The sequence below is a fragment of the Syngnathus scovelli genome, chromosome 6, assembly GCF_024217435.2.
Source record: "Syngnathus scovelli strain Florida chromosome 6, RoL_Ssco_1.2, whole genome shotgun sequence".
NCBI lineage: Eukaryota > Metazoa > Chordata > Actinopteri > Syngnathiformes > Syngnathidae > Syngnathus > Syngnathus scovelli.
In genome coordinates, this window is record NC_090852.1 from 11,258,789 (window position 1) to 11,272,244 (window position 13,456).

At 40.4% G+C, this 13,456-nt stretch overlaps 1 protein-coding gene and 1 long non-coding RNA gene across 3 annotated transcripts; one reads left to right on the forward strand and one right to left on the reverse strand.

Moving 5' to 3' along the window:
• Positions 1 to 1,424: 1,424 nt before the first annotated feature.
• Positions 1,425 to 6,019, reverse strand: LOC125971260 (uncharacterized). The gene is made up of 3 exons (XR_007482375.2): positions 5,444 to 6,019; positions 2,815 to 4,285; positions 1,425 to 2,385 (listed from the first exon to the last, which is right to left on the reverse strand). It is a non-coding gene; the product is annotated as an uncharacterized lncRNA (long non-coding RNA).
• si:ch73-62b13.1 (Carbohydrate sulfotransferase 1-like) lies at positions 2,875 to 9,143 on the forward strand. 2 transcript variants are annotated; one of them, XM_049724339.2, is made up of 4 exons: positions 2,944 to 2,997; positions 3,192 to 3,276; positions 6,063 to 6,238; positions 7,425 to 9,143. In XM_049724339.2, the coding sequence occupies exons 3-4, from the start codon at positions 6,100 to 6,102 to the stop codon at positions 8,591 to 8,593; spliced, it is 1,308 nt and encodes a 435-aa protein (XP_049580296.1). In that variant the 5' UTR covers positions 2,944 to 2,997; positions 3,192 to 3,276; positions 6,063 to 6,099; the 3' UTR covers positions 8,594 to 9,143. The 2 variants fall into 2 exon arrangements, with proteins under 2 accessions (XP_049580298.1, XP_049580296.1); XM_049724341.1 differs by lacking the exon at positions 3,192 to 3,276 and having other exon boundaries at positions 2,875 to 2,997.
• Positions 9,144 to 13,456: the final 4,313 nt, after the last annotated feature.

Consider the following 13,456-nt stretch of genomic DNA (forward strand, 5'->3'; position numbering starts at 1 on the left):
GGAGGGCCAGAGGTGGAATCAAAATCACACCCTCTGAACTGTGAGGCAAACATGCTAACCAGTGCTCCACCGCGTCGCCTTATTTCAGTTATAATAATACTCATTTCAAATTTGAGTTTCTCGCGAAGCGCAAGAAGAATACTCATGGGCAGCAACAGGAGTCAATAATAGAGTAATAGAATCTAGTTATGCACTGTGCAGTTTGTTTGCTGAAATAAATTTAGCTGTCTCAGCCGGCACACAAGGTGGGTGGAATGAGATTTTCTTTTCACTTGCTTATTGCATTTATAGTGAGGGAGCTCTTGAATAAAGGGACTGTTTTGGAGACCTGATTGTCCTCTTGACACGCAGGCTGAGTAATAATCAGTCTAAATTGCAAAAGTAAAAAAAAGCGCAAGAGAGAGAGAAAGGGAGAGAGACAAAAAGAAATAGAGAGAGACGACGACAAAGGTATGCAGACCTAGAGAGATAGAAAGGCACAGACAGATAGACAGAGACCGAGAAAACAGACAGACAGGCAGAGGGAGAGAAACAGTGAGAGAGAGAGAGAGAGAGAGAGAGAGAGAGAGAGAGAGAGAGAGAGAGAGAGAGAGAGAGAGAGAGAGAGAGAGAGAGATGCCAATCAAGCACGGATGTAGAGGTCAGGTCAGATTATTCTTGGTGAAGGTTTAAAGGCACAAAAAGAGACAGTCCAAACAAAATGTATGTTTCCCGGAAATATGGGGAACATGTTGAATGATTCTGTTTGTTCACTACAGGGAGAAAAATACTTTAGCCTATACAAATGCTACCCAGAAGATGAGGGGGCGTTCAGTTTCTCAGAACTGGGGATTTGAAGCTAGTAAAGCAATGGATCAACACTGAGAGGCGTCGAGCACAGGAGGCTCTTGTATCACTTGTTATGTGGTCTTGGCAGCTTTCTGTCCTTTGTGCATGCTGGAATAGTTTAACCTTTTAGCTGCCCGTCTGGCTAAAGAAATGCATACATACATGGCAATGGAACTTCTGTTGGAAGGGCATGCATTTTTTCTTTTTTGGGGGTGTGTTGTTTTTTTATGGCTGTGTTTCAAAGCCATTGGAGGCATACTGTATGTAAAAAAAACACTTCTGCAGAAACAGGAGAAAGTTAACATAAAAAAATATATCCCTCTACTCGAAGATAATAGTGGCACTTGGTAAGTTTAATTATAATTTACTCTAAACCAGGGCTCACCAATATTTTTAAAACTAAGGCTTTCAATTTGGTACTTCTGAAATCACAGATTTTGCTGAAATTACATTTAATTATATTGGCCCTTGAACTGATGTGCAAGGTCGAAAAGTTCCAACTAGACAAATACAACCTCTGGCAAAAATGATAGAATCACCAGTCACAGAGGATCTTCATTCGGTTGTTTAATTAAAAAAGAAAAAAAAAAAACACTTGACATGACATGAGACAAAACTGAAGTCGTTTCAAACGGCAACTGCCTGGCTTTAAGAGACACTGAAAGAAAAAAAATCAAGGAAAAAATGTGGTAGTTATAGTTGTTGAACCCAAGGAGACGAGAAAACTATGCAATCGCTCAATTCTGAGGAAATGTGAAAAAACAAAACAACAGACCAAGTCAACACATACTTTGCTGCACCACCTCTGGCTTGCCTGCTCAATCTGCTGCCTCCACAAACATCTTTCTCTCTTATTCTGTTCCATTTTCAAGTAACACAAAGTGTCAAACTGCTAATATGGAGTAAAACAATTCCGGACTGACAAATTCATTCAAACGTTCTCGTGAGTATTTCCAATTGAACGTACTTGCGAGTATATTTGAACGTATTCAAATAAAATTAAACATACGACAAATAAAACACATTGTCATAGAGCTGTGAAGCGAGTCCAAACCTGAGTAGACGTCATAGGACACCTCAAATATTGATCTATGCAAATAATAATCTATCAATCCATTTTCTATTGTGATAGTCCTTATTGGGGTCATGGGTGAGCTTTGGCCTATATTGAAATTGACTTTTGGTGAAAGACATGGTCCACCTTGGAGTCTAAAACACCTCCTTTCTGCCGAGAAGTAAATGAACACCCATGGCCACTATTGGATAGAAAAACCATATTTATTCCCTAAAATAATTGATCAAGAACAGAATCCAAAGACATCTATTATTCAAAACAAGTTTTGTTCAGTGAAGACGTTTAGTGAGACTGAATCGCAGCAGGATATCCGTCTGTAAAGACAAGCAGACTTCCTCCCATTCGCAAATTCACCTTCAAGGACCGATGAAGCTGTCACTGGCTGAATTTGAACCCACAATGACCCCCAGGAGCCACAATATTGCACATAGTGCTTTTTACACTGAAGTCGGCATCACACGTGATGATAGCAACCATGCTCACTGGAATGAGAGATGACAAAGGTGTCAGTCAGTGTGTGTGTGTGTGTGTGTGTGTTTGTTTGTTCGTTTATTTGTTTGGGTGTTAGCTTTATTTGCTTTTCGATGTGAATCCCCGCCAAGACCATTTACAGTGACAGATTGATGCATTGATGATGCAAATTTTCATAGTACAAAGTGACGACGACGATGATGATGATGAAAACGGATGGTGAAAGCTACTTCCAGGATATGAGCAATGTCTTACACTTAGAGAAAAGCACACATTTGAAGTTTACCATTGTGGTAAAAACAAATCTAAATCAATTCGGACTTATCCGGCCAGCATGTAGCTATTACAGCACCATTCACAGTATGAAAGGTGCAGGATGAAGCTCGACAATATAATCTTGCATCCAATCTGGAAACTCTGGTTGAAGCCTGTGTACTCACTTGCCCCCACCTCCCTCCTCCTCTTCTTCCTCCTCCTCCTCCTCCTCTTTCTCACTCAGCCTTCCGCTGTCGCTATCCATGGCGCATCTCCATCCTTAACTCCTGCACCCGCTCCTCAGGATCACACATAAAACCAAAAGAAAAGCAGTGTTCAGCACCAGTGCACAACAAAGCAGGCTCGCGGTAAGGAAACAATTTGTGTTTTTTTCTTTTTACGGCTTTCACGCGCGTTAAGCTGTGGAATGAACGATTACTAGAGGGGCTGTGATCGGACTTTTTGCACATGGCAGTGACGAGGTTATACTATTTTCCTGTTCATTCTAGCACTCACTAACACACCACGGCGTGTTGTAATTTTGATGTGTTTCTTCTTCTAGAAATCATTTCAGCCCGTGTAAAAGGCTCACAAGAAGTTCAACGTTCCGTCCATGCAGACTCTTAACGTCGCGTCATTTACCAGGGGTATATATTTATACTATTTTAAAATGCAAAATTATATTTTTAATAGTGTTTTCAGTTTTTGTGTATTTTATTAGTGCAAGATCACGTGGTTCAACCTCTCTAAATGCGAAAAATGGGATGACTATAATCCGATTAAGTTTTCGTGAGCTGTTTGTATTTTCTTCGTGTGCGCGTGTGTGTGTTTACAAGCGTAATAAGTGTTGGACACGCTGCATCCTTTGTCTCTCATCTCTAGAACCTATCCCGTGGTAATTTACTTTTGAACAATTTTGGATGCTATCCTTAAAGATTGTCGTACATAAGAAAAAATAATAGTCCGGATAGTTTTATTTTTTAGATGTTTTACAGTATATTTTGTGCTGCTGCTGGATGATCATCATTATTATTATTATTATTATTATTTTTATCCAGTGCATTCATATGTGTGTGTGTGCACGTGTGCGTTTGTGTACATGTGAATTTTGGAAAAACCAAAGAAAAAACTGAAGATTGGTCTTGATATGTAATAATAAAAAGCTTTGCCTTGAACCTTATTAAAGTCGAGCAATTCCGTACCAGAAAAATCCTAAGCACCTCATGTTTCCTCATCACTTGCATCCTAAATCCCTCAGTCCCTCCCTCATCATCTACCTCTGACCTCATTTGTTGCCTTGTGGTGTTCCACATAGTGTGTATCTTGCACAAATGCCATTACGTTCAACATGTTTGCTGCTATGTTATCTAAGCAACAGCACCTGTGTTTCGTCACTACTGGCACTTGGTTGGTTTGGCTTGCTGTTGCTTTAATGGTGCTCTACAAATACTGTTCTGGTATGTATATGTATGCACGTTGGAGGCATACAAAAGACGAAACCATTGTCCCCTTCCAGCTGTTGATACACGGCATGGTCTACGCTGTGGCATTTATAAACAAGAAGACTTGCATATCAATATGCTCGGAATCACTGAAGCATCTGTCTTCCTTCTTTGGAGAGCAGCAGGGTGTGAGGAGTTGGCAGTTTGATCATGACTGGAAAGAAGAAAAAAAAAAACTGTGGCTGTGGAATCACACAGGTCAGCCAGCCACTTATGCAACACGTGTAGGCAAGAAAAAGCGCAAACATTTTGCTTTTTTAGGAGACAAAGATGACAACAGTAGCAAATCTACATTAAGGCCAGTAATGCAATGTTACACAAGATATATAAATATCCATCCATCCATCCATCCATCCATCCATCCATCCATCCATCCATCCATCCATCCATCCATCCATCCATCCATCCATCCATCCATCCATCCATCCATCCATCCATCCATCCATCCATCCATCCATCCATCCATCCATCCATCCATCCATCCATCCATCCATCCATCCATCCATCCATCCATCTATTTTATAGGGTGAAGAGTCACATCAGCTTGGGTGTTTTATTTACTAAATTAGGTATCGTAGGTATGTTGTTTTGTCCTTTCAAGAAAGTATTAATTTGTACAAATGCTTTCATCAGGGTGGACGTACTTCTTGTTTTGTTGTTGGAGGATTGGAATTTCCACGTTGCAATGGGAATCTAATGGGTAACTTGCTCACATTAGCACTTTCTATTCCCATGTTCTATTGTTTGTTCCTATTAATATTGCAGTGCAGTAAGTGGCAGAAGTAAATATTTCCTACTTGTTTTCTAGCCAATCAACTACAATACATCAGTGTTAGAAACAATAATCAAATAAATGTGTTGTAGACACTGTGCCCACATTAACAGTTTAACATTTGTGGAAAAGTTGACCAAATGAAATCTACATTTTTCTCCAATGAATACAAAAAAATAGGAAAGCTCACATAATACAAAATGCATGTATAAACATTTCTGTCACTGTGCAAAATGTATGAAGAAAACATTTTCCCCTTAGGACTTGATTTTATAATTACTGCGGGTTTCTCTAACTCTACTCAGAGTTGCTTATGTTGTCAGGTCTGTATTTTTCTCAAACCTTCAGAGTAATTGTCTTTGGTATGGTACTGTTTCTGATTAATGAAAGAACAAAAGATGACCTCAGCTCAATGTGACCACTTCCCACAGAAATGAATTTGCAACAGGGACACATACATAAACGAACAAGGAGCAGACTTGAAAAACAGAGCTACATTAAAAAAAAGCAATAATATTGGTGATATGATGCATCGTTTACCAGTGGTTTTCATTGCGGTTGCCTGGGCACCGTCACTTTGGGTGATGGAGAGTCAGGACTCTCGGATGAATATCCACTATTGATTTTGTGCACTGGGAGTGGGACAAAAGGATGGTTGCCGATTTTAAAGATCGTTTTTGAAAAATACTTTTACTCCCTTATGTCAAAGTGTGAGAGAACATTTAGCATTTCCATCCATAAAGACGAGCTACAGTTCAACTGGACTTTTATCTGAGCTGCTATTTTAGGCTAAATTACCAATGGGAGAGCAAAATGTATCATAAAAATGCTGCTTTGTGCCTCGTATACTGATCTTGTTGTTTGGAGCGGTGTCTTTCTTTCGGGAAAAAAAACTTTGGGACAACACTTTTCAAAGGGACGGAAGATGAATGAACAAGCAAAAATGATTTTTTTTTAAAAAGTAAAAGATCGATCTATTTTTAAACCTGATTTACTATTTTGTAAGTAGATCATAGACCGACGCAAGCAGCTAACTGTACTGATGACAGAAAAAAAGATTGTTGCATAATAAAGATTCATTTTTGATTGACGTGTGTGTGCGTGTGTGTGTGTTTGTGTGTGCGTGTGCGTGTGTGTGTGTGTGTGTGTGTGAGACCAGTGAGAAGGATGTAGCACCAACGGGGTGGGGGAAGAGGATGGAGTGTTCCTGGAAGACAGTGCTGCTGCTGGTGTGTGCCTCATTGGGGGTCCAGTACACAGCCATTCGCACCCTGAGGGACTCGCTGTCTGGACCCTGTCAGGGTGTTTACCAGTGTCAGAACAGACATCACAGAGGTACCACAAACATTAATAATACAGATAAGTTCATGTCTGTGGTAGTGACAGAGGAAAATCTTAACACTGTTGATATAAAAGAAAGTGATTTTAAGACCACAGTGGCACGGTTAGTCGTCCGCCTCACAGTTAGGAGGGTGCAAGTTCAATTCCACCTCCCTGTGTGGAGTTTGCGTGTTCTCCCCGTGCCTACGTGGGTTTTCTCCCACATCCCAAAAACATGGTAGGACTCCAAATTGCCCGTACAGGTGTGGGTACGAGTGCGGTTGGTTGTTTTTGTCTGTGTGCCCTGTGATTGGCTGGCAACCAGTTCAGGGTGTCCCCCGCCTACTGCCCGATGACTGCTTGGATGGGCTCCAGCCCGCCCGCGACCCCAGCCGGGACAAGCAGTATAGAAAATGGATGGATGAATGAATGGATGATTTTAAGACCTTTTTGTAACCTGAAAGATATGAACATTGATAGCGCTCATCCAAATTTGACAACATCTAATTCTGATTTACTAGTCGCACACTACAATAATGAATTAACGAGCATCTCTCAACTCCTTGGCCTTTGTGAAAATCAGTTCTGTTCCTCTTACTGTACTGTGCCTGTGACTGGCACCCCCATTTGCAATCAACTCCTCATCAGTAGAAATTACATGTTAGCCGTTTGTGCTATAAATAGACGTTCAGCATTTCAAGTCCCCCTATAACCTCAAGAAGACAAGCTTCTTTCAAATGATTTGTGCTTTACTGCCTAGTTTCTGTGATTTAACTTTTACTCACTAACAATAACAAAAAAAATCTTACAATTTAAAATAATTGTTTTAAAATGAACCAAATTGTTTCCTCAAGAGATTAGGCATCAGGAACCTCACCAGCGGCTCATTTTTCACTTAATAAAAGCTCATAATATCATGTAATTATTTTTTATAGAACTGTCACTTAAACTAGCCAATCCCAGTTCATTAATTAGCAGTCTATAGTGCCGAATTAAGTGCAAGTAGTAAAGTGCTTTCAATTAGTCATTTCTAAAGAATTAATTAGGGAAGCCTGTCTGCCTCACAGTTCAGAGGTGCAAGAATCCACACAGTATTAAAATGTATCATTGATGAAAACAAATATTCAACTTGGAAAAAAAGAGTAATTTTGCTTTAGCATGCATATGGCCTGAAACACATTGTTTTCTTTCCTTCTCAAAGAATCCAATTGGAGAACCTTGTGTGATGACAGTTGGATGTCCATGGAATCCCCTCAGAAGCACATCCTGCTATTTGCCACCACACGCAGCGGCTCATCCTTCACTGGTCAGCTGCTCAACCAGCACCCTGAGATCTTTTACATGTTTGAACCTCTCTACCACATCCAGCAAGCATTCACAAATTCCAGCGGGAGGATTCGTCGTACTTTGGACCGCCGGGCCCTGCTGGGCGCGTACAGAGACCTTCTGCTCAATTTGTACAAATGTGACCTTCACTTTATCGAGAGTTACATCCGCCCTGAGCCTCAGGACCACGTTACTAATTCCTTCTTTCGTAGAAGCTCTAGTCATGCCCTTTGTTCTCCTCCTGTGTGTCTGGAAGGAGGGAACGGAGCAGCACTCGAGCCTCCTGAGGAAAGTTGGTGTACCAAGAAATGCGGAAACTTGAACCTCACCTTGGCATCAAGGGCGTGCCTGTCAAAAGGCCACGTAGCCATAAAGACAGTTCGGATCCCCAAGGTGAGCGACCTGCGAACTTTGGTTGAAGATCCACGTCTGGACCTAAAGATCATCCACTTGGTGAGGGACCCTAGAGCAATTCTAGCCTCACGCATCACAGCATTTTCAGATCAGTTTCGGGCTTGGAAAATATGGAACGCTACGGGGCGGCAACCGCGATATGTGGACCTATCGCAGATCACAAGCACCTGCCAGGACATGGTGGCATCCGCAGAAGCAGGATTGGCAAGACCAGCTTGGCTGCAGGGCCGTTATCTTTTAGTGAGGTATGAAGATTTAGCATTTAACCCAAAAGACATGGCTGACAAGATCTATCAGTTTATTGGCCTAGAGTTGGAGGACAGGGTGCAGACATGGATTACAAGAAACACCAACAGTAATGTGTTTGCTCCATTTGATTGGAATTACAAGTACTCCACCACCAGAGACTCCAGAATGACGGCTGAGAGTTGGAGGCTTCGTTTGGACCATGATATTGTCAGAACTGTGCAAAATTTGTGCAACGACACTTTGGCCCTGCTCGGATACAAACTTGTTCATTCGACAGTCCAACTAAGGAACTTGTCCCATAGTCTAGTTGAACCCAACCCATTTCAACCCAATCTTTCTCAAAATTGGGTAACGACCAAAAATGGTCAGGGCGGTACATAATTTATCCATAAAGATATTTGTATTTATTTGTTACCTGTGGGGTTATTTTCATCTTTTTAAATCATTGATTTCTAAGTAAAAATGTAGGTCTTGGACCAAAAAGGTTTAAGAAACCCTCCAACCAGGAATGATAATGATAATAATAATGATAATAATAATAATAATAATAATAATACATGTAACAAAGTATAAGGATGTATTAATAGATTCTTCTTTTTACTGGTGATTCAATGCTGTGAAGATGCTAAAATAAAGAAACAAAATACATAGTCTGTTAATATTTTACCATTTCAATACAGATGTGCCAGATATCAAAAGGTGTGACATGCACAGATTTTGATTAAACTACTCAGTATATTGCTGTGTGTTGCAGTTATGTGGGAATTAATATTTATTAATTATTCTATATGTAATATCACAATGTCACATTATTGCTGTAAATCAAACAAGCAAATTATGTGCATACCGGGAGGGCATTGGCCATTGTAATTTGAAGTATAGTTTTAATTATGCCTTTGGAAATAAATGTCAATAAATGAGTGAAATCCAACAGTGATTTTAGGCAAATGTAAATTTGTGGTCTGGTTTTGTTGGAATGGAATCAAGTAGATTATCGTGCAAATCTTTCCCCTAATAAGTGCACGTTAAATTGGAATTCTGTCCAGTTCGCCTAAACGATCGGTAGTCTTTGGTCGCAAAGTGCAAATTCCTACAACTGGTTTAATTTGGAACTCAAAGTATTCATGCACAAGATAGCAGATAATTTAGAAGTCCCTGCTCTTTGTAGAGAGGCACAGCCACAGATCAGAGTCGCTCCCAATTTTAGACATCCACACACGATACCATTTTTGTAGAATTTTCAGGGTAATCATAATGAGTCATGATGTCGCCACTAACTCTGATTTTGCATCATGTTTCTGTGGCAACTGTAATGGTGCATGGCTGAGAGTGATGATAATACTCAAGCTACAAAATAAAACCAATGCTGGCTTCAGTTAATAAATGTAATTTTAGCTAAACTGTCAGGTTTCTATCTTGGGACCATTATGGTAAATCTGAGGTGAAATTGGCCTTTCATTGATGTAGTCTGTTCATCAATTTTCTATCTTTCAGCTACTCACACAATTGCTGACACCACAAATATCTCCCTATACATCTAAAGATCCTGGGCAGGGCAAACAGGATTTAAAATGCATGGTCAAAAGAATATAATCTGCAGGCCTAAACTGTTCATAAACTAAACTTTTAGCCCAGTCAAGGAAATGTACATCATCATTTTTTTGCTATTCCCTCTCTGTCATGCAAGCTGCAATTGGACTGAGTCAGCTGTAAGATAATTATTCATTTCTTTGCACACAATAACAGAAGTTTCTTCCAATCTCCTTGACTGTGCTGACAAAATTGTATCAATATTGCTAAAATTATGAGGCACATGCTTGGGAGAAAAATTCACAAGATCCATCCTTACCTGGTTAGTGTCTAAGTAGATGACCCAAATACAATACATGGTATCATTTAGGTTTGTATTCATTGGTTCATTGGCTAGTGCACAGCAGGAGAAAGCACTATGTTTAGCAAGATCTAATTTCCTGTAAGACACTGTGGAGAATACAAATTTAATGGTTAATGCGCATTTGTTAACATACTGATTCAAATTCTCTTTTGAGAGTGTCAGCAGAAACAGCCCCACTCAACCACAACATGTAGCTAGTCATGCGCGCTGGATTGCTTGAATGGCAAATTAGGGCTGATGAAGCGATGCCGCTGGACAGAGAGCCGGTAGGAGATGCTGGACGTCAGGTAGACCTACAAAATTGAAATCATTGCATAAACAACCATGAATCTTTCCACAAAGCATTTGTATTTTACATGATTAAATAGGACGTAAAGACTTGATTTTAGAAATAAAGGCAAACCTTTCCACCAAAGATCACATTGTGTCTTCATATCTCATCATTATTTGTGCACAGCACACAACTCATCAGTCTGATCCATTGGATCTTTATAGCATAATAGACATTTGTAAGGGGTGAAGGTATTGCATTGTGGTATAGCTCCAGGGTGCTCCATTGGTGTGTTTTTTTTTTTTTTTTTTTATAAACACTCTTGACCAAAATGTCATGATCCTCCATCTTCAGGCCACAGTCCTGGCAGTGTGAACCAGCTGCCACGTAGTTTTTCTTGACCTTCTAGTCTTTCTGTTGTGTTACTGTTGATGGAATTAGCTCTGTTGCATAATTTCCCCTTGGTGTTTTCTTAACACCCTACTGTAATCACTGGGTTTAACCACTGGCTGCTTATAATGAGATGAGGGGAGGATATCCTTTGGGGTCGGATCTACGAGTTGCAGGTAGGCTATGTGGTTCATGCAGGCTTTAATTTCACACTGTCTTTATGGCTCTTAAAGGACCTCATATGGGCAAGCAGCCCAGAAATGTGCAAATTAGGACCTGCCACTTGTTTCAGTCATTGTATGTTGTTGACACATGCATACAATGATGCACTTGCCTCTTTGTTCCTGTGCTGTAATGGAGTTGTGCTTTAATGGCTTTGGCACATTTGCAGTCTGAGGAGTGACCACACCACATTGTGCACTCTTTTAGGATGGTATTGATTTAGGAAAAGTCCGAGGCTGGCGAGAGCGCAGCAAACAGCATATTGACAAACCACTTAAAAGGGCTTGTGAAAAGTACTGTTGACGACTGGAGAAAACTCACTGAGAGATGACCACTCCGGCTTGAATCAGCACCTTAAGAAAGCTCACAGTGTTTATGCTGCCGTTTAATGGCACCTTGAAGCGACTGTGTGTAGCATATGGTAACAAAATGTTTTAAACATGATACTAAAGATGGTGAGAAAATACTTTAAGCTCATCAGACTCTGAAGCAACACAGCCGTTTCCTTAGTCACACAAGCACCACAATCCCACAGGCACTGGCTCAGACATATTGCATTTTTCACACTTCTCACTGGAAAGCAAAGATGTCATTTATGGCGAGATTAAGGAGCATTTAGAAAACACTTTGAGCCGCTGGGGCCTCGAGCAGACATCAGCCGCAATCCCAGCCTCACTCACGTCTTGCTATTTTCCCTCATGTGCGAGGTTCAGACGTGCACAGACAACACTCTGCCTGCAACCCTGCTGTTTATTTGATGTCGACGCTCCTCTGCGCTTACTTTTCAGCAGTTTGCGTCATTTTCTGTAGTTCACTTAACGTCATAAATGCCTGCTGTCTCAATTTTTCCTGTGCGGCAAATACAATTTCGTGATTTTTTATCGGTGATCTTAAGGTTGTTGTCAACATCTCATTGGTAATGTAATAAGTGCAGAGATAGAAAAGTAGAATAGAGTGTTTCAGGGTCTCATGCTTCATCACCTCACCAGGTGAGAGAATTCAGAGCTTCAAGAAGTTTTACAGTTTAAAAGAAAAAAAAATCAATCCTAAGGAGCATTCAGATTTCAATTTTGAGTATTAAGCAGGGTTTAAGACCAATGGTTCTCAAACGGAGTTATGCGTATCCCTGGGGGTACTTAAAGGTACTTCAAGGGACATGTGATATTTCAATTTATATTTAAAAAAATAGCATTCACACAAAAAAGATATATATATATATATATATCATCAGCTCGCACAACCCACTTTATCGTATTTCATTCCCAGCTCCACTTTCAAAAGGACGTAGGCATGAAAATATGTGTGGGATTTGGGTCTTCCATCCTCCCCGATATCAGTGTTGTACACCAGGAGGCAGAATAAAGTGCTGCATGAAGCCGAGGCTGCAACAATCGGGAGGGGTGTGAGATCCTGCGGGCTTAGATCAGAAGTTATCTTTTACAGAAGTCTGTGAGTTTGGATCCTGCAGTGATTTTTATTCTCTTTACCTAAATTACATTGCCTGAGGTGGATGTCCCTTGCACAAATCCCATAAGCATTTTTTGTGTCCAAAATAAACCAACATTTGATTGAATTTATTTTCTCACATGGCCCCAAAACAGTGCAACACCCGCCTGATGAAAATGACAAAACAACACATTGCCATAAACATGACAAGGTGCACCCTTACTATAAATCCATCCATCATGAACATTGCATTACCAACACAAGTAGACTTTAGGACATATAGTATTCAACTCTCGTCTGGAGATAGCATATTCTCTTCATGCTTGCGTGAGGGTTGAGCAATCCCCTATGCCAGCAGATCTAACCGTTTACCCATCCATCCATCCATCCATCCATCCATCCATCCATCCATCCATCCATCCATCCATCCATCCATCCATCCATCCATCCATCCATCCATCCATCCATCATTTTCTTTTTAACACAGGTGCAGCGTTGTCTTACCTCCAGCACAATTCTTTTTAGCAGATCGTGACTCCATTCTTTTTTTTACCTAGCATGCTTTAATTAGTATTTAAGTAAGCTTAGCTAATGAGTGGAGTCAAGGAGAACCAGCTTAGGACACGCCAGATTTAAAGACGAGCTAAGAATTTCAGGGAGGATTTTTTGAATGAATCCCCTGCACCCCAAGGCAGGAGTTAGTCTCCCGAGACCAACTTGCTTCAGCAAATCTGCAGGATGAAAGTATTGATTAATGCCTTTAAGTGGTTGAATTGGAAAAATAAAGCTTTCTGCCACCCATGTCATTTTCCATACTGCCTTTTGCAATAACAATATACACAAAACACAAACAACTGCATTATTCTTAATACCACCAACAATCAACAATTGCACTAAACACCTTTTAGCCTGAAAATGTGAACAATCCATTTTGACAGCAGAAGCCTGTGTACTAATTTGCATGTCAAACACTAACTCAATTTACTCAGCCTTTCAGTGTAATTGCTATCTCAGAAAGTTG

Excerpts from the sequence above, each read along its gene's own strand:
- si:ch73-62b13.1 (XM_049724341.1), top strand. The coding sequence starts at position 6,100 with ATGGAGTGTTCCTGGAAGACAGTGCTGCTGCTGGTGTGTGCCTCATTG. Across the intron at positions 6,239-7,424 it reads TCAGAACAGACATCACAGAG|AATCCAATTGGAGAACCTTG; the intron begins GTACCACAAACA and ends TCCTTCTCAAAG.